General features: G+C 37.1%; 1 protein-coding gene across 1 annotated transcript; it reads right to left on the bottom strand.

The window, feature by feature from the left end:
- Positions 1-2,272: 2,272 nt before the first annotated feature.
- On the bottom strand, positions 2,273-2,811 carry LOC306641738 (SAP domain-containing ribonucleoprotein-like; the record flags this gene model as incomplete). The annotated part of the gene is given in 3 exon segments (XM_079106982.1): positions 2,273-2,698; positions 2,702-2,724; positions 2,727-2,811. Coding segments are annotated over 3 exon segments (519 nt in total). The 3' UTR covers positions 2,273-2,287.
- Between the last annotated feature and the right edge of the window lie 16,187 nt (positions 2,812-18,998).

Here is an 18,998-nt window from a genome sequence, read left to right as displayed (position 1 = left end):
AGGACACTTGTCTTGCTACTTCTTCCCCTTCCCAGACCTGGAAGAGAAGGGTTTTTCCTATTTCTCTTTGCCCCCCACTTATGCATGGTACTGATTGAACCCAGGACCTCCAGAAGACTAGGCAACTGCTCTACCACTAAGCTACACCCGAGCCATTTAAATATTTTCATTTTGAGAAGAGGGTCTTGCTAATTTGCCCAGGTTGTCCTCAAAGGTTGCAATCCTCCTGCCTTACCCAATTGCTGGAATCACAGCGGGCACCACCATACCTGGATTCGTATTTTCCTTTCTATTTCAAGGGATTCACTTACATTGTGGTTTAAATTACTTTTAAATTTTACTTTTAAATTTTCAAGTGATTAATCATTTGAAAAAAAAATTATACCATTATAATAATCCATGACCCAGTCAAGTCTGTCTCTTGAAATATAAAGAGGGAACATTTGGAATTTGAAAACCCTTTCTTTTTTTGATCTTGAAACTTATCAAAAGCAAAAACTCTACTGCAAAAATGGAACATCCATTCTTTCTCTTTGCCATACTGTCCCAAGAATTATAATTCCACCTGAGGAAAGTGGTTGCCGTTAGTGGAATAGGAAGAGGTCAAGTACTTGAAGGTACAGGGAGACAAGCACGTTATGTGGTTTAAAACTAATATCAAGTACAATGATAACTTGGTATCACAGTCTACTCAGTTTTTTTAAGTGCCTTTTTATGCCTAATGTTAGGTAGTAAATAGATCCAAGCAAACAGAAATCATTCCTAATCTACGGACACATACATTCTTGATCAGGATGTACACCTGACCTGATTATTTGAATTTCATTTTTGGGGGTCACTTCAATTCTACACAAACATTATAATAAACAAAAAATGGAAATTATTTCTCAATGCCTAAAGTTGCTACAATAGAAGATCATTTAACCATAAGTCTAAATGGCAAAAGAATTTGTTTTAAAATAATTTCTCAAGTAAGAAATTGTTAAAAATTATGTCCTTATAATAATTGCAGTACTATTTAGTACATGGTGATCGCAGCTCTGTTGAGGGACTGGCAAATGTACTGGCAACCTGGTCTGAGAGGTAGAAGTGGACAGAGATGGCAATGGGCAAGGACAGTGATCTCACAGCGATTGATCTTGTTAGTAGCCCAGTTTTTGTTTTTTTTTTTTTTTTAAGAGAAAAAGAAAACTAACATTTATTGAGGGCCAGAGTGTCACTAGGTTAGAATTAATGATTAAATATACAATTATTTATTTTCCTCAATCAGGATGCTGGGCACTACTCTAAACTACAAATGAAAATAAGAAAGTTTAGTCATTTTCTGAAGGTCACAAAGGTAATACATACATATATGTGTTTCACTCAGCCTCCTGTGGACTAAAAATGAATAGGTCAAATATGAAGAAAGATTCAAGAGAAGAGAAGAGGAAAGAGAACTGGCTAATATCTTTATAATAAAATACATTTAAAAAGACTCAGGTAGACAGCGTGATGGGATTTTTCTCAAGAATATGGTCATATGACCTAAGTAGTAAGACATATGATGTTCAGTTTTATAAATTCTGAAGACACATCCACATACAATTCTCCTAGAAGTTGGGGTGAAGTTACTACTGAAGTTCTCAGACACCTAACCTTCATATTCAAAAGGAGCTAAGCCAAATATGGTTGCACACTCCTGTAATCCCAGAGGCACAGGAGGTTGAGGCAGGAGGATACCAAGTTCAAGGCCAGCCCCAGCAACTTATCAAGGTCCTAAGTAACTCAGCAAGACCCTGTCTCAAAATAAAATATAGAAAGGGCTAGAAATGTGACTCTGTGGCTAAGCACCCCTAGGTTTAATCTCCAGTATCTATCCATCCATCAATCAATCAATCAATAAGGTTGAGGATAAGCTTGTGGTAGGGTGTCCTGGGTTCATTCTCCAGTCCCCTGACAACACCAAAAGGGAACTAGATGAGAATCAGAACCACAGATCCAAGAGATGCCTCTCCTTGGTCATCTATCATAACATAAATAACTTTTGGTTTATACTAATTCTTCCCAATTAAGCTTCAGGTAGTTTAAGAATCAAATAATCTGCCTATCTTCCAACTCCTTTTTTTTCTTTCTTATTTCACATAAACTGGCAAGTATTCCTACTGGAATACCTACGATCTTGGCAGCATCATGCCAGGCAATAGACCTGATGTTATATTTCTTGTAAACCATTACAAATATAACCTAGAACCGGGGATACAGTTCAGTGGCAAAGTGCTTGCCTAGTATACATGAGACCCTGGATTCAATCTGCAGCATTGAAAAAAGTAATGTTTCTAGAGATTGAAGAGACATTCGAACCAAATCTTTGTGCTCTTTCCTTTAGCTTATCCAGGCTAACCATAGGCTTGGTGTCAGATGACAGACCTTTTGTTGGAACTGAAGCAATCCCAAACCTAGCTGCCGGAGCAGCTTTCTTACTCTCCAAGCTCACGGGTACATTGAATCGTTCAGCCCTCTTCTGCAGTCTCTCATTTTGTGGCATTTCAGATGTAATTTTTACCACCTTCTTCTCTGCTGCCACATCAACAGTTTTTTCAGGGGGTTCTTCCTCTTTGACAGGCAGTTCTATGGGCATTGGTTCTTCTTCCTCTGTTTCATTTCCCAGTACATCTTCTTCATTTGCCTCCTCTTCAGCATGCTCTTCAAGATATGCCTAGAGCCTGTTAATGAGATCTTTATTCCCTTGGTCTCCAAACCACGAGCAAGACATTCTTGCTTTAGTTCAGCAAGCTCCAGCTTATGGAGCTCCACCGTCTCCGCCGCCATCTTGTTACCCCTCTCAGCCCAGTTGTTTTAACAGCTCTTGGTAGTTTTATGATTTGGGGTAACTACTAATCATTTTTTGAATTGAATTATGTGGTATATATCTGGGGAAATAAATGAAGATCAACCAACTGAGAAAAAAGCAAAGGTTATTTATCCTGAGCTTTTACAGCAAGGGAGTCAGCCATGCTTGATTTTGGCAGAGACTGAAAGTAGGCAGGAAACAGGATGAAGGAAAAAAGGGAAGGATTCAGGTGTCTTAATGGAGGCTATTGGCACGAGGAAGCTGTAGGAGGCCTAACTAGAAGCAGGGCATCCTATGTGATTGATTCAGGATGTATATTTGTCTTTTTCTGGTTGGTCCTAAGCTAGAAGTGGGGAAGCTGTCAGTTATTATTCAAGTCCTGACTTTTATGGAAGTTATTGTTCAGCTTCCTGGATTACCAGTAGATATAGTAAAATGGCCTCTTCGCGCATGTCTGATTTATAGTACGCTGATTTCCTGGGTTATTTATTGAAGGTAAGGGTAGATTTCCAGGGGAGTTTGCTACAGACTGAGCATCAGAGTACTAATTTTTATATATGGTCTGGTCACTGATTTAAAATTTTTAATCATTATGCTCTTTTAGAATTAGGATATTTAAACTTCCGATGTATTCTTCATTGAAATAGGTCAGTGCTATGGTTTGGGTATACTTTATCCCCACTGAAACCCATGTTGAGATTTGATTCCCCTTGTAATAATGCTGAGAGGTGGCTGGACCATGAAAAGATAATTGGGTCATGGGGGGCTCCACACTCGTGGATGGATTAACTTCTTTCTTGAGACAGGGTTAGGTGCCTCAAGAGTGGATTGTGTCCAGGAGTAAGGTGGGTCTCAAGACCAGGATTAGTTCCCACCAGAGCAGGTTTTTATAAAGCATGCTCACCCCTGGTATTTTTCTCTCTTCTGCACATGCTTCTACCATGTGATGCTACCCACCATGGAGACCTCACCAGAAACCAAGCAGATGCCATGCCATGCTCCAAACTATGAGCTAGACAAACCACTTTTCTTTATAAATCATACAGTTTTAGGTATTTTGTTACAGTGACACAGAGTAAGACAGGTTGTATATATTCTGTGTAAAACTTTTATTTTGTGAAAACCAGTGTTTATTAGGTAGACTGCAAAGGTAGGTATGCCATTATGATATACTGTACTATAATATAAGCTCCATGAAGACCCAAACTTTCTTTTGCTCAGCTCCTTATCCATGCCACCAAGAATTCAAGAACTATTTTTGCATGAATTAATGCATGCATCTAATTTTTAAAAACGTCATTTTAACTGTGGTAAAAGGCACAACATAAAATTTACCATCTTGACCTTTTAAAAATATACAGTTCAGTAGCATTAAGTACATTCATACTGTTGTACAATCCATCTACAAAACTCCTTTTATTTTTGTAAGGCTGAAACTCTGTACCCATTACACAACTTGCCATTTTCCACTCCCCCCAGTTCCTGGAAACCACTCTTCTACTTTCTGTCTCTGAATTTGACTACTCTAGGTACCTCATGTAAGTGGAATCGTATAGTATGTGTCCTTTTGTGAGTGGCTTATTTCACTTAGCATGATGGTCTCAAGGATTATCCCTGTTGTAGCATATGTCAGAGTTTTTTTTCCTTTATAAGGGTTGAATAATATTCCATTATGTGTATATACTACACTTTGTTTATCCATTCCTCTCTTGATGGATACTAGTGTCCCTCTTTTGGCTAGCATGAATAATGTTGCTATAAAAATGGATGTACAAATACCCCTTCAGTTCTTTTGAGTATATATCCCAAAGTGGAATTTTTGGATTATGTGGAATTCTATTTTAAACTTTGAGGATCTACCATGCTGTTTTCCATAGTGGCCACACCATTTTGCATTCCTGTCAGCAATGTACAAGCATGTTTCTAACCCTTAAGTTTGATTGTCTGATTTCTTGGTCTGGTGTAGATTAAATGCAGTAAATTAGAAAGGATTAAAAGCAGGTAAAATAATAGCCTAAAGAATCTATCTGGCAATTTAACATTGTGATTCCAGTGATTTGGGAGGCTGGGGCAGGAGGATCACAAATTTGAGTCCAACGTTGGCAACTTGGTGAGACCCTCAAAATTAAAAACCAAAAGCTGGGGGTGTAGTGCAGTGCTCCTGGACTTAATGCCCAGTACTATGGGAGGGAGGGAAAGAATCATCTGTCAATATAATATTGAAAGACAAGACTTTTTTTTAATTTAGCTTTTAATTTTTTACAGACTGCATTTTGATGCATTGTACACAAATGGGGTACTTCGTTTTGTTTCTACGGTTGTACACAATGTAGATTCATACCATTCGTGTAATCATACATGTACATAGGATAATGATGTCTGTCTCATTCCACCATTTTTTCATACCCTCCTCCCTCTCATTTCCTTCTATATATTCTAAAGTTCCCCCATTATTCTCTCATTCCCCAACCCCCCACCCCGATTATATATCATTCTCCACTTATCGGGGAAAACATTCGGCCTTTGGTTTTTTGTTCTTGGCTTATTTCACTTAGCATGATATTCTCCAATTCCATCCATTTATTTGCAAATCCCATAATATTATTATTCTTTATGGCTGAATAGTATTCCATTGTGTATATGTACCACAGTTTCTTTATCCATTCATTTGTTGAAGGGCATCTAGGTTGGTTCCACAATCTAGCTATTGTGAACTGAGCTGCTATAAACATTGATGTGGCTGTGTTACTGTAGTTTGCTGATTTTAGGTCCTTTGGGTATAAACCGAGGAGAGGGATAACTGAGTCAAAAGGTGGGTCCATTCCAAGTTTTCTTAGGATTCGCCATACTGTTTTCCAGAGTGGCTGCACCAAGATAGACAAGACTTTTAAGAAACAAAATTACTACAGGAATTTTTTTTTTTTTTGGTACTGGAGATTGAACCCAGAGGCACTTTACCACTAAGCCACATCCCCAGTCCTTTTTATTTTGGGGGACAAGGTATTGCTAAATTGCTTAGGTTCTCACTAAGATGCAGAGGCTGGCCTTGACTTTGCCATCCTCTTGCCTCAGTCTCCCCCATTGTTGGAAGTACAGGTGTGTGCCCCCATGCCTGGGTCTACTGAATTTTTTAAAAAATATTTCTTTTTTAGTTGTTGATGGACCTTTATTTTTCTTTACTTATACATGGTGCTGAAAATTGAACACAATGCCTCACACATGATAGATGAGTGTTCTACCATTGAACCACCACCCCAGCCCCCTGAACTTTTATAATACTTAATAATGGATGCTGTTATTGAGGCTCCGGAGAGATCATTTTCCCTATAATGCCACATTGGTGGGATGTTACTGCATCTACTTGTAGTAATAAATCATACAAATGCCTTCCCAAATAGAAATTGTGCTATTATAAGGATAAATACTAAGCTAAAACAGCATTTTTTGTTAATGGTGTTTGTGTACTTGCAAAATATTTCTTGATTAATAAAAGAGGGAATCTATTTAGTTAGGGAAAATCCTGTGGAGTGAACTAAGATCTAGACATCTGTGAAATAGCATATGTGAGGGTGAAGATAAAATGAGGATTTGGGGACACCATAGGCTCCCTAAAGCTGCACACCTTCTCCTCTCCTCTTGTCTTTTCTCAACCCAAACTTACCGACCAGACCATTAAGAATGACACCTCCAACAATTCATTACCATGTGGGGGGAACATATTGGACTGTATTTTCTGCACAAAGCACTAGGAATCTGAAAGAAGAGACGGGGGTGACATAGGCCCTGAGGAGGGTCGTGACATAGCTATGACACACAAGGGGCATTGTTACAGTGTACGCAGGGCTGCACATGGGCAGGATGGGAGGGAGTCTGGGAGAGATGTATGCTCCATCCATCCCGTGCAAGAGCTAGCACGGCCACCCCACCCATGGCTGGCAGACTGGCAGGCTTGTCCTGATGCAGCGTGGGCAGAGACATGGCGGTGAGCTGGGTGTGGAGAGGAAGCCTGAGAGGAGTCAGGTTGGAGTTCGTTAGGAGGGGAGGGTGGTTTGGGAGTCAGGAGGAACGTTTGTCATAAAACGTTGGTCAGGGGGTTCACCAGAGACTGAAGCCAAGGAGACATGGGGGGCGCAGGGGGTCGGTCAGAGAACCTGAGACAATCTGAAGAGAAGGTTTTGAAATTGAAAATAAAGCAGTTAATGTTTTAAATGGCAGCGCCATTGAAGAGTGTGTGAGGAATATCACAAAACAGCGAGGTTGTTATTTTGTCTCTTTTCCTGGGAAAATACTGCTGTCACGTTATTTGCAACACTCATGGTCCCTTTTTAAAGTGAGGTATACTGTTTTCCAGGTTCATGGTGAGGAGACCAGGCAGTGAACCCACATCTCCTCCAGTCACCTCAACCTCAAGACCTGAACCAGACCAGAATATTCTGCCCTCAAGGTTTTGCTACCAGGTAAGCCCTTATCTTAGAAGGGTTTTCCTTCCTAATGCATGTACGACGTTTTAATGAGTAGAGGGGACTGGCTATGGAGGGTGACTAGTACAGATATGTTCATTAAAAATCACAGACAAGTTCTCCAGTTTCCTCAGCAGGGTTAGCTAAGGAAGTGGCCTAAATTTTAGGTGGCTCACATACTTGAAGTCATATTTAGAGATGCTAGGGTTTTGGTGCCTTTCACTGAGATGTCTATTGAGTAGTAGAGATTCTACGTTCAAATTTAAGCATATTTTGGTATAGTGGCTTTCATCCGAAATGAAAGTGTCCATTTGTTTCATCGGCAGTGAAGCAAAGGCTTTCTCGTGTGTGTTTGAACCTTGAGTGGAGATTTCAGATAATCACTCAAATGTAAGTGTGCAGATCGTTAATGTTATCAAGGCTTTTAAAAATAGCTGAATAGAATCTTGGTTGCATTTTAATTTCCACCAGAAAGTTTCCTTATTTGATATTTGAACCTTTAAATATGAAGGCAAGAAACTTATTTTTAGTTAGTTACCAACAAAATGCCCCACCCGTTGCTCTGTTCTAGAATGTTCTACAAAAAAATGTGTTGACCTCAGAGTTGTGACTATTGAACTATTGACTGTATTTTATAACATTACATATATTTGAGCAAATGTAATGTTAAACTCCATACCCAGATAAATCTTATCGATGGCTGAATCTAGTACAAGGCATACAAATGAAATACAAACAAAATTATAAAACTAATAAAAATTCAAATTGGCAACACTGATGAGACAGATGGTGGTATTTGCTGAAACTAAATTGCACATTGGGTTTATGGTAGAAGGATGTAGCTCCAGGTCCACTTCTATTTTTGATTAAAGTAACATGACTACAGACAAGGCTTTGCTTGCTAAATTAGAATGATTAGACTTCATACTTTATCAAACTTTCCCTAGGAAGCGAGCTTTCCAGGCCACTTTTAAAGAGGTTTTCCTGCACTTTCAGATGCCCACAGACTCACAGATCTCTACACAGGGAAAGGGAGTTTTTGTTTTGTTTTGTTTTTCCTGAAAAGGGCTAGATAGTAAATATTTTAGCCTTTGCAGGCAGAGGCAAATTGAGATGTTAAATAGTTGCTTACAAAACAAGAAAAGTCTTTTTCACCCAAAAAAGATACTTTTGGAATACTGATATATAAAATAAGTATACAGTTTTCATTGAGAATACTTATCATTTGAAGGCATTTATAGAATTCTACTGTCTTTCCTTGATATTTGTTTTTTGGTGTGTTATTGAACTGTACATTAATACTTCAAATCAAAGATTAAGTGGAAGCTCCTTGCCTGCACAGAAAATGGATTTTGAAATATGAGAATTTCTTTTGACTAGTATTGAGATTCAAAAAATTCTACTAGTACTGTATGTTGAGCCCAGAAAATATATTCTCTCTCTACAAATTTGTATGGAATGAAGATCTCACTTCTTGATTTAATTTTTGACAGCACAGGACGTGAATAAAGTAACTTTAAATCCACATTTGATGCCATCAAAATCACTTTATTGCAATATACATTTTGTATATAAAATCTGTTTTGCCTAGTAGTTCTAGACTCAATTCCTAAGGAAATTTTATCAAGTCAGCAGCAAAAGCCAATTTCCAAAGCCATTTAAAGTTCAATAATAGTGTTTGAGGAAAAAGCTCTCATTCTGACAAATTTAAATTATAGCCCTAAGTTAAAAAAAAAAAAACTCAATAAAAATTTGCTACCACTAAACCATTGAACTGCTATGTAGTAGAACAAATGAGAATATTTGCTCTTATTTATGACAAAATTCTTGAAAATGAAAATGATGAAGTCCATGAGAGCAAGTGAAATTCGCTGTTGACATTCATGATTCAGTAACAAGAGAGCACCAAATACTTTCAGAATGAAAGTGAAATACAGTGAAATCTTTAGACACCTTCAGTTTTCAAAAACCGCAAATTTGTCCAACTGAGCCTTTTTATTCTCTATAAACACATTACCACCATCAGTTGTAATACTATCTTAGCAGATTCCACTGAAGGTTGAATTGAATTAGTGTTTTCTCCCAATTTCTCTGAAAATATCATCAAGCATATTTGTTCTACATACACCATTCACAGAGTTAGATGCCCAGTGACTTCAGACCTGCTATTGACTCAGTGAATAAACAACAGTGTTGAAAATAACTATTGGTTTATCAAAAGCTGGGAATATTGGGCTGGGGTTGTAGTTCAGTGGTATAGCACTTGCCTAGCATGTGTGAGGCACTGGGTTCAATCCTTAGCACCACATAAAAAAAAAATAAATAAGATAAAGGTATTACGTCCATCTGCAACTTTAAAAAAAAAAAAAAAAAAAAGTCGGAAAAATCACTCAAAATCGTTTGCTTTGTTTTTAATTGTCTATTGAGGTTGTTCCCAGTGTCCTCAACTCTTTGTGTAGTAGTGTTTTCCCCCAAAGTGCATCCCCAATCTAAGAATCCCAAATTCAAAATACTCCAAAATTGGAAACTTTTTGAGTGCTAACATGATGCCACAAGTGGAAAATTCCATATCATGAAACTTTATGTCATGAACAAAATTATTTAAAATACTACATAAAATTACCTTCAGTATAAAGTATATATGAAATGCAATGAATTTTATGTTTAGATGTGAGTCACATCTCCAAGGTATCTCATTGTGAATATGCAAATATTCCAAAAAAATCCAAAATCTGAAATACTCTGGTTTCTAGCATTTCAGACAAGGGATATCCCATTTGCAGTCTTAATCCAGTTTATTTTCTCTGGACAGACTTCTTCAACTTCTGAAAGAAAATGTGATTCAATTAATGTACTATCAGTAAATGACTTCTATGCTTGCCTGACAAACTTTGTTTGCAGCCTCATTTTTATTTTGTGAAAAAAAAATTGCTGTGATAAAGATATTCTATCTGAAACTTCTTGATTTTTCTAACCATTGCTTTTCTGTAAATTGGGACTAATGTGATGAGTGTGTAGTCTGTTAATATCAACACATATTGTATTTGTCTTTAGCACAGATATAACATTGTTTTATGATAAAAACAATTCTCTGGTCACCCAATTTGATGACAGAATGAACCGCACTCCCCATTCCTTCCTCTCCCCAACCTTGGAAACCACCATTCTACTTTCTGAATTGGACCAATCTATGTACCTCAGGTAGGAGGAAACACGGTTTTGGCCTTTTTTGTGACTGGCTTATTTCACTGAGCGTAATGTCTTCAGGGCTCACCCATGATGTAGCACGTGTAATTTCCTTTCTTTTTAAGACTGAATAATATTCCATTGTATTTATACACCCTATTTTGCTTATCCCTTCATCCTTGATGGACACTTGTTTGTTTTCATGTACTAGTTATTGAGAATAATGTTGCTGTGAACATGGATGTATAAACATCTCTTTGAGGTTCAGTTTTCAATTCTTTGGGGTATATGCACAGAAATGGAATTGCTAGATTATATGGTAATTCTTTCATTTTTTGAGTAATTGCCATCCTGTTTCTCACAGCAGTTGCACCATTTTATATTCCCAATGACAGTGCATAGTGATTTCTCCATATCCTTGACAACGCTTGTTATTTTTTGTTTGTTGCTTATTTTAATTGACAAATAAAAATTATACATATTTGTAATGTACAGTATGGTGTTTCAACATGCATACATTTAGAATAACTAAATCGAGCTAACTAATAGACGCATTATCTCATATTTATTTTTTGTGGTGAGAACATTTACAAACTTTCAGGGTTTTTTTGATGGTAGTCATCCTCATGGCCATGAGATGGTATCTCATTGTAGTTTTAATTTGCATTTCCCTAATAAGTGATGATGACCTGTTTTCATGTACGTGGCCCTCATATCTTTGGGGGGAAATTTGAGTCCTTTGTCTGTTTTCTAATTGAGCTGTTATTTATTTGAGTTTTAGGACTTCTCTATTCTAGAAGTTAATCCCTCATCAAATACATGATTTGCAGATATTGTATTCCCCCTCTGGGTATTGTCTTTTACTCTGTTGATAGTACCTTTTCTTTTGCAATGCTGGGATGAACCCAGGGCCTTGCACACACTAGGTAAGCCACTGAGCCACACCTCATGCCTCTGTTAGTACCTTTTGATGCATACATTTTTTAACTTTCCATGAAGTCCAATAGTTGTTCTTTGTTACCTGTGCCTTTGGTGCCATATCCTAGAGATCATTGTCAATTCCAAAGCTATGAAATTTTGCCCTGTATTTTCTTCTAAGAGTTTTTAGATCTTCAATTCAGGTTTTTATCAGTTTTGTGATGATTTCTATACACGGTGTTCAGTCAGTCTTTTGCATGTGTATAAACACATGCAGTTTCCCAACACCATTGAAAAATTGTCCTTTCCCCCATTAAATGGTCTGGTCACTTCTATCAGAAATCATTTGATCACAAGTGTTTGTTTATTTTTGGGTTCTTTATTCTATTCCGTTGGTATCGATGTCTGTCTTTACATTAGTACCACCCTATTTGGATTACCGTAGTTTTCTTTCTTTCTTTTTTTCCCCCCTCATTGTGATAATTTGGCTTTGTTTTTCAGTGAAGGAATTGGAATTCATGAGCCAGGACAAATTAAGAATCACCTTCAACCCAATCTTGCAGTACATTGGTCTTCTCACTCTTCTGTCTCCTTTATGAGTAGCATACCTTCATAAATCTCTCCACCCACTTGCTTGGCTTCTGGCTATAGAGATCCAGTGCGGAAGTCAATGCTCATTTCTGTACTTGTGATGTACTTTTTGTTATCCTGGCTGACACTGTGTGTACTTTGATTTCAAGAAGACTCCGCCTCAGAAGACTGAGAAGTACTTCTGTGTGTGTGCCAATGCCATTGTTATAGCTCTGTAGTGGTTTTTAAAATCAGGAAGTGTGAGACTTCCAGCTTTGTTTTTTGTTGTTGTTGTTTTCAAGATTGTTTTGGCTATTCAAGGTATCTTGATTCCATATCAGTTTGAGGATGAATTTTTCTGTTTCTGCAAAAAGTCATAATTGGAATTTTGGTAAAGACTGTATTGAATTTGTACACTGCATTTAGTCTTATCAACCTATTGACAAGATTAAGAACAGAGGGATATATTTCTATTTTTTTATGTCTTTAATTTCATTCAGCTGTTTTGAAGCTTCATTGTACAATCTTTCACCTCCTTGATTAACTCTTAAGGATTTAATGTTTTTGATGTTATTTTAAACAGAATTGCTTTCATAATTTCATTTCAGATTACTCATTGTTAGTATGTAGAAATGCAACTGATTTTTGTGTACTGACTTTTTGAATCCCACTACTCACTGATTTCAGTTATTAATTCAGTTGTGTGTGTCTGCATGTGTATGTGTGTAATTTTGAAGGTTTTCTGTATTTAAGACCGAATCATTAGTGAATGGATAATATCTCTTCCTTTCCATTTTATTTCTCTTTGCATAATTTCTGTGGCTATAACTTCCAGTACTATGTTGAATAAAAGTGGCAAATGTGATACTTCTTACCTTGTTCCTGATCTTAGAAGATACACTTTATGTCTTTCAATATTGGGTGTGATTTTCTCTGTGGATTTTTCATATATGACTTTTGTTGTTTTGAGGTAGTTTTCTTCTATTCCTACTTGGTACAGTATTTTTACCATATAAGGATATAGAATCTTGTCAAATAACTGTTCTGTATCAATTCAGATGATTATGAGGGTTTTATTTTCTCTTCCTTCTGTTACTATGACATATTACATTGATTGATTTTCACATGTTGAACCATCCTTGCATTCTATGAGTAAATCCCATTTTGTCATAGTACATAATCCCTTTAATATGCAGCTGAATTCAGTTTTCTGATGTCTTGTTGAAGATTTTTTGCATCAGTGCTCATTAGGGATATTGGTCTGTAGTTTTCTTATAATGTCTTTGGCTTTGGTATTAGCATCATACTGGCCACTTAGAATGGCCTTCCTCTTCCATTTTTGGTACTCTTCTTTCTTTAAATGCTTGATATATTTCACCAGGGAAGTCATCAGGTCCGGGGCTTTTCTTTCACAAGATTTTTCATTATTGATTCAATTTCCTTACTAAAAATAGACCTGTTCAGAATTTCTATTTCTTTATTAACACATCTTATCAGGTTTTCTATTTCTAGGAATTTATCTTTTTCATCAAATGATCTAATACTTTGGTTTACAGTTGTTAATGGTACTCTCTTATAATCTTTATTATCTTTGTAAACTTGGTGGTAATATTTTCCTTCTCATTTCTGAGTTTAGTATTTTGAGTCTTGTCTTTTTTTAATATTAACACATTTAGCTAAAAGTTTGTCAATTTTGTTAACCTTTTTGAAGAACCAACTATTGGTTTCATTGATTTTCTCTATTGTTTTTCTATTCTATATTTTGTTTATCTCTGCTCTAATCTTTATTATTTCCTTCCTTCTGGTAGCTTTGGTTTAGTTTGTTCTTTTTCTAGTTCCTTATGGAAATTAGGTTATTTGAGGTCTTTCTTGGCTTTTAATGCTTTTATAACTATAAATTTCTCCATTAGGAGTGCTTTTGCTGTGTTCCATCAAGTTTGGTGTATATTGTGTTTCCATTTTCATTGTAAGTATTTTCTAATTTCCTTTTGATTTCTTCTTTGATCCATTGGTTGTTTAAGAGTGTGAATGTTGGTGGTTTAATTTTTGCAGTTTTGTGAATTTTCCATTTTTTTTCCTGTTATAGTTGTAACTTCATCCTATATCCTACATACTTTGTGTAGCTATATCTTTAACTATATTAAGGCTTAATTTGTGACCTAACAAATTAAAGTCTAGAAAATGTCCCATGTGTACTTGAACATGTATCTTGTTGGGTGAAGTATACTGCATTCATGTATTAGATCTAATTGATTTATTGTGTTAAGTACTCTATTTTCTTACCTGTCTTCCTTTGTTCTACCCAATATTGAGAATAGGATATTGGATATTACAACTATTCTTACAAAAGTATATATTTCTCCCCTCAATTCTGTTATTTTTATTTATTTTTTGTTTTTTTTAGATATACATGACAATAAAGTGTATTTTGACATATTATACCTACATGAAGTATAACTTATTCTAATTAGGATTCCATTCTTGTGGTCCTACATGATGTGAATTTTCAGTGGTGGTATATTCATATATGAACATAGGAGAGTTAGGTCCACTTCATTCTACTGTCTTTCCTATTCCCATACCCTCTCCCTTCTCTTAATTCCCCTTTGTCTAATCCACTGAACTTCTGTTCTCCCCCACCCTTATTGTGTGTTAACATCTGCTGAACATTCAGCCTTTGGTTTTTTGGGATTGGCTTATTTCACTTAGAATGATAGTCTCCAGTTCCATCCATTTAATTAAAAAAGTCATAAAGTCATTCTTTTTTTGGCTGAGTAATATTCCATTGTGTATATGTACCACCTTTTCTTTATCCATTCATCTGTTGAAGGGCATCTATGTTGGTTCCATAGTTTAGGTATTGTGAATTGAGATGCTATAAACATTGATGTGGCTGCATCTCTGTCATATGCAGATTTTGAGACCTTCAGGTATAAACTGAGGAGTGGGATAACAACATCAAATGGTAGTTCCATTCCAAGTTTTCTGAGGAATCTCCATACTTCATTCCACAATGGTAGTACCAATTTGCATTCCCACCAGCAATGTGTGAGTGTATCTTTTTCTCACATCCTCACCAACATTTATTGTTGCTTGTATTCTTTTTTTTTAATATATATATTTTAGTTGCAGGTGACACAATACCTTTATTTTATTTTTATGTGGTGCTGAGCATCTAACCCAGGCCTCACATGTGCTAGTCGAGCACTCTACCACTGAGCTACAACCCCAGCCTCTTATTGCTTATATTCTTGATATCTGCCATTCTGACTGGAGTGAGATAAAATCTTAGAGTAGTTTTGATTTGCATTTCTCTAATTGCTAGAGATGTTGAACATTTTTTCATATATTTGTAGATTGATTGTATTTCTTCTACTGTGAAGTGTCTGTTCAGTTCCTTAGCCCATTTGTTGATTGGGTTATTTGTGGTTTTTTGGTGTTAAGTTTTTTGAGTCCTATATATATCCTAGAGATTAATGCTTTATCTAAGGTTCATGTGGTAAATATTTTCTCCCATTCTGTAGGCTCTCTATTCACATTCTTGATTTTTCCTTTGCTGTGAAGAAACTTTTTAGCATGATACCATCCTGTTTATTGATTCTTGATTTTCTTGTGCTTTAGGAGTCTTGTTGAAGAAGTTGGTTCCTAAGCAACATGATGGAAAGTTGATCCTACCCTTTCTAATGGTCTAATGCCTTGGTCCTTGATCTACTTTCAGTTGAGTTTTGTGCAGGGTGAAAGATAGGGGTTCAATTCCATTCTGCTACATATGGATTTCCAGTTTTCCCAGCACCATTTCTTTCTTTCTTTTTTTTTCTGTTCTAATTTGTACATGACAGTAGAATGCATTTTGACATATTGCACACAAATGGAGCATAACTTCTCATTCCTCTGGCTGTACAAGGTGCTGAGTCATACCAGTAGTGTAATCATACACGTATATAGGGTAATGTCTGTCTCATTTGACTGTCTTTCCCATCTTCACCACCCCACCCCTCCCCTCATTCCCCTCTGCACAATCCAAAGAGCCTTCATTCTTCCCTACCCCACCACCCCAACTATGGATCAGCATCTGCTTATCAGAGAAAACATTTGACCTTTGGTTTTTTGAATTGGCTTATTTCACTTGGCATGATATTCTCTAGCTCCATCCATTTACCTGCAAATGCCATAATTTCATTCTTCTTTAAGGCTAAGTAATATTCAATTGTGAATGTGTACCACATTTTCTTTATCCATTCATCTGTTGAATGGCATCTAGGTTGTTTCCCTAGGTAAGCAATTGTGAATTGAACTGCTATAAACATTGGTGTAGCTGTGTCACCATAGTATCCCAGCACCATTTCTTGAAGAGGCTATTTTCCTCCAAATTATGTTCCTGGCACCTTTGTTTAATACGAGATAACTGTATTTATGTGGGTTTGTCTCTGTGCCTTCTATTCTGTTCCATTGGTCTTCATGCCTGTTTTGGTGCCAATACCATGCTGTTTTTGTTACTATAGCTCTGTAGTATAGTTTAAGCTCTGGTATTGTGATGCCTTCTGCTTTACTTTTCTCTTTATGGATTGCTTTGGCTATTCTGGGTCTCTTATTTTTCCAAATGAATTTCATGACTGCTTTTTCTGTTTCTACTACATACGTTTTGATGCTCTATTTTTAGGTTCATAAATGTTTATAATTATTATGTACTAACTTGTTTATTTCCTTGATAGAGGAAAAATTAAGAAAACTGGAGATTAAGGTTTTTAAAATTTACAAATAATAGTTATACTAATCAAGAATAAAATAGTATTATTAGGATGAGATTTGTTTCTACAGTAATTTTGGTTGTGGATTTCTGGGTCATTTCTGTTGTCAGTAACTAAACTTAGCTTTGCGTTTTTCATGCCTAAGTAATTTGTTTCCTGGGGGTCTTTTGCCTGTAGTGACTCGAACCTATACCGGATCTTGTTTTGTGTAGCCCAAGTTGAGAACTGTTGGAATAGAGCACTGAAAGGACAAAGGACTCAAAGTAAAGCTGCTAGTCCAGCCTTAAATTAAGATTGGAAGATACGAAAAGACATCATGTCACTGAAGTGGGGCACGTGGTTGCCCTAATTAAGCTACTTTTTCTTAGTGGTTAAGGAGAAAGTGGGGTTTTTCAGGAAATGATGCTCCAAAGCATAGAACTTCTGAGAAGTCAGAAAATAGGTCCCGTGGGTTAGCCACGGCTGGGACTATATGAAGCTCAGCAGCGTGACATTAGCGTGTCATTCCACATTGTCAGGAACACATCCCGCAGGACACAGGAAAAACTGTGACATTAGCCTGATTCCCTTCATTACTCTGTGGAGGAATTTCATGTTAGATTGATTTAAAACATTCTCTCTCTCTCTCTCTCTCTCATGGACACGGGCATACATATCCCTTGTTTTGTTACTTGTGCAAATAAAGAATGCTCTTGTGAAACACTAAAAATATTTCTCACTGGCAGTAAACAAACAAGAGCCCTAATATTCTGTTGCAGAGGTCGGGCCTAAGTGGGGGCGGGGGATGAGGAATCACTGGCATCCAGAAAGGTCTTATATAGGAATCAAATTCTATTTGCATAGATTAGAAAGTATTTGTTGATTTGAATTGAATGGAATTCATCCCATTTTCTAAGGCTTCCCTTGAAAGAGGACATACTGCTGGGGGTAATGAGAGGCATAGAACAGCCCTTTTCCATTACAGGATCGTTCCTGTCTCAGCCTAGGACTTTTGTCTTAGCTTTTGGAGAGCCCTTCCCAGCCCGGGCCTCTTTCCCCTCCAGTTCTCCTGCGTGTTTGCATATTTGAACCCTCCTGAGTTGACTAGTACTACAGTTGCCAATTGAGGAATGGGCTGAACAGCCCAGTGTGGAGCTATTGTGCTCGGGTACAAGAGAGCACTCAGTTCTGCCAGGATAAACAGCTACAGTCCAGTGTCTCTATGGCAGTGGAAGATTGGGAAGAGATTTGGTCTGAGTTTGGCAGGAAGCCATGGGAGAGGGAGGTTCCTTTCAGGATGCAGATGGGAAAGGAAGACAATGGGGCTTCTGCCACTCTTGCTTGTGATAGAGAATGGTGCCAAGTTTTGACTCCCAGGATGAGACCAAAGAAAGGAATGAAAAAGGGCCAGATCAGGCAAAAGTGTTACTTTTGGCAACCTCGTAAGTTTCTGATTGAGCTGAGCAATGTTAGGTAAATTGCTGAGTGCAGAAAAGGTAACTGGATTAAAAGTTGAAGAACGTGATGGGTTAACACAGCTGGAAAAGTGAGAGGAGCTTAAAATTTAATGGAGTCACAATATTCAAATCTGGTTTGTTTTTTTGCGGTGCTGAGGATTGAACCCAGGGTCTTGTGCTTGTAAGGCAAGCACTCTACCGACTGAGCTATCTCCCCAGCTGGAGTCACAATATTCGATGTGTTCTCATCCAGGCTTATACAAGGTTGGGCCTGTGGTCCTCAACAGACTTCTTTTTATACTTGAGGCAGTCAGGTCTGGAAGATGCAAGGTGGAGCCAAGCTCTTTTTAACTGAACATACACAACTGAATACACTTTTGTGTGATACCTCATGGTGTCAGCACAGAAATTTTATTTTATTTGTTCTTTTTAGCTACACATGACAGTGGAATGCATTTTGACATATCATACATACATGGAGTATAACTTCCCATTCTTGTGGTTGTACATGATGTGGAATTACGCTGGGTGTGTATTCATAAATGTACATAGGACAATTATGTCCGATTCCTTCCAATGTCTTTCCTATTCCAGTCTTCACATCCCTTCCCTTTACTCCCCTTTGTCTAATCCAATGAACATCTATTCTCCCCTCCCCCAGCACAGCAATTTTCTAGCTCCTGGGAAGGCCTAAAAATGGGGGGATTCCATATTTTTTGCAGAACTCCACTAATTCTCTGACTATATCTACAAAAGCCTAGTGACTGAATATTCTGTAAAACTTAAACAAACATGCCATGCCATAGTTTTCTCTAACAGTCCAAAGGAAAAAGTATAAGGTACTTAT

Source organism: Sciurus vulgaris, assembly GCF_902686455.1.
Source record: "Sciurus vulgaris genome assembly, chromosome: 12".
Lineage (NCBI taxonomy): Eukaryota > Metazoa > Chordata > Mammalia > Rodentia > Sciuridae > Sciurus > Sciurus vulgaris.
The sequence above is the reverse complement of the archived record's forward strand: the minus strand, read 5'-3'. Positions and strand labels throughout refer to the sequence as shown.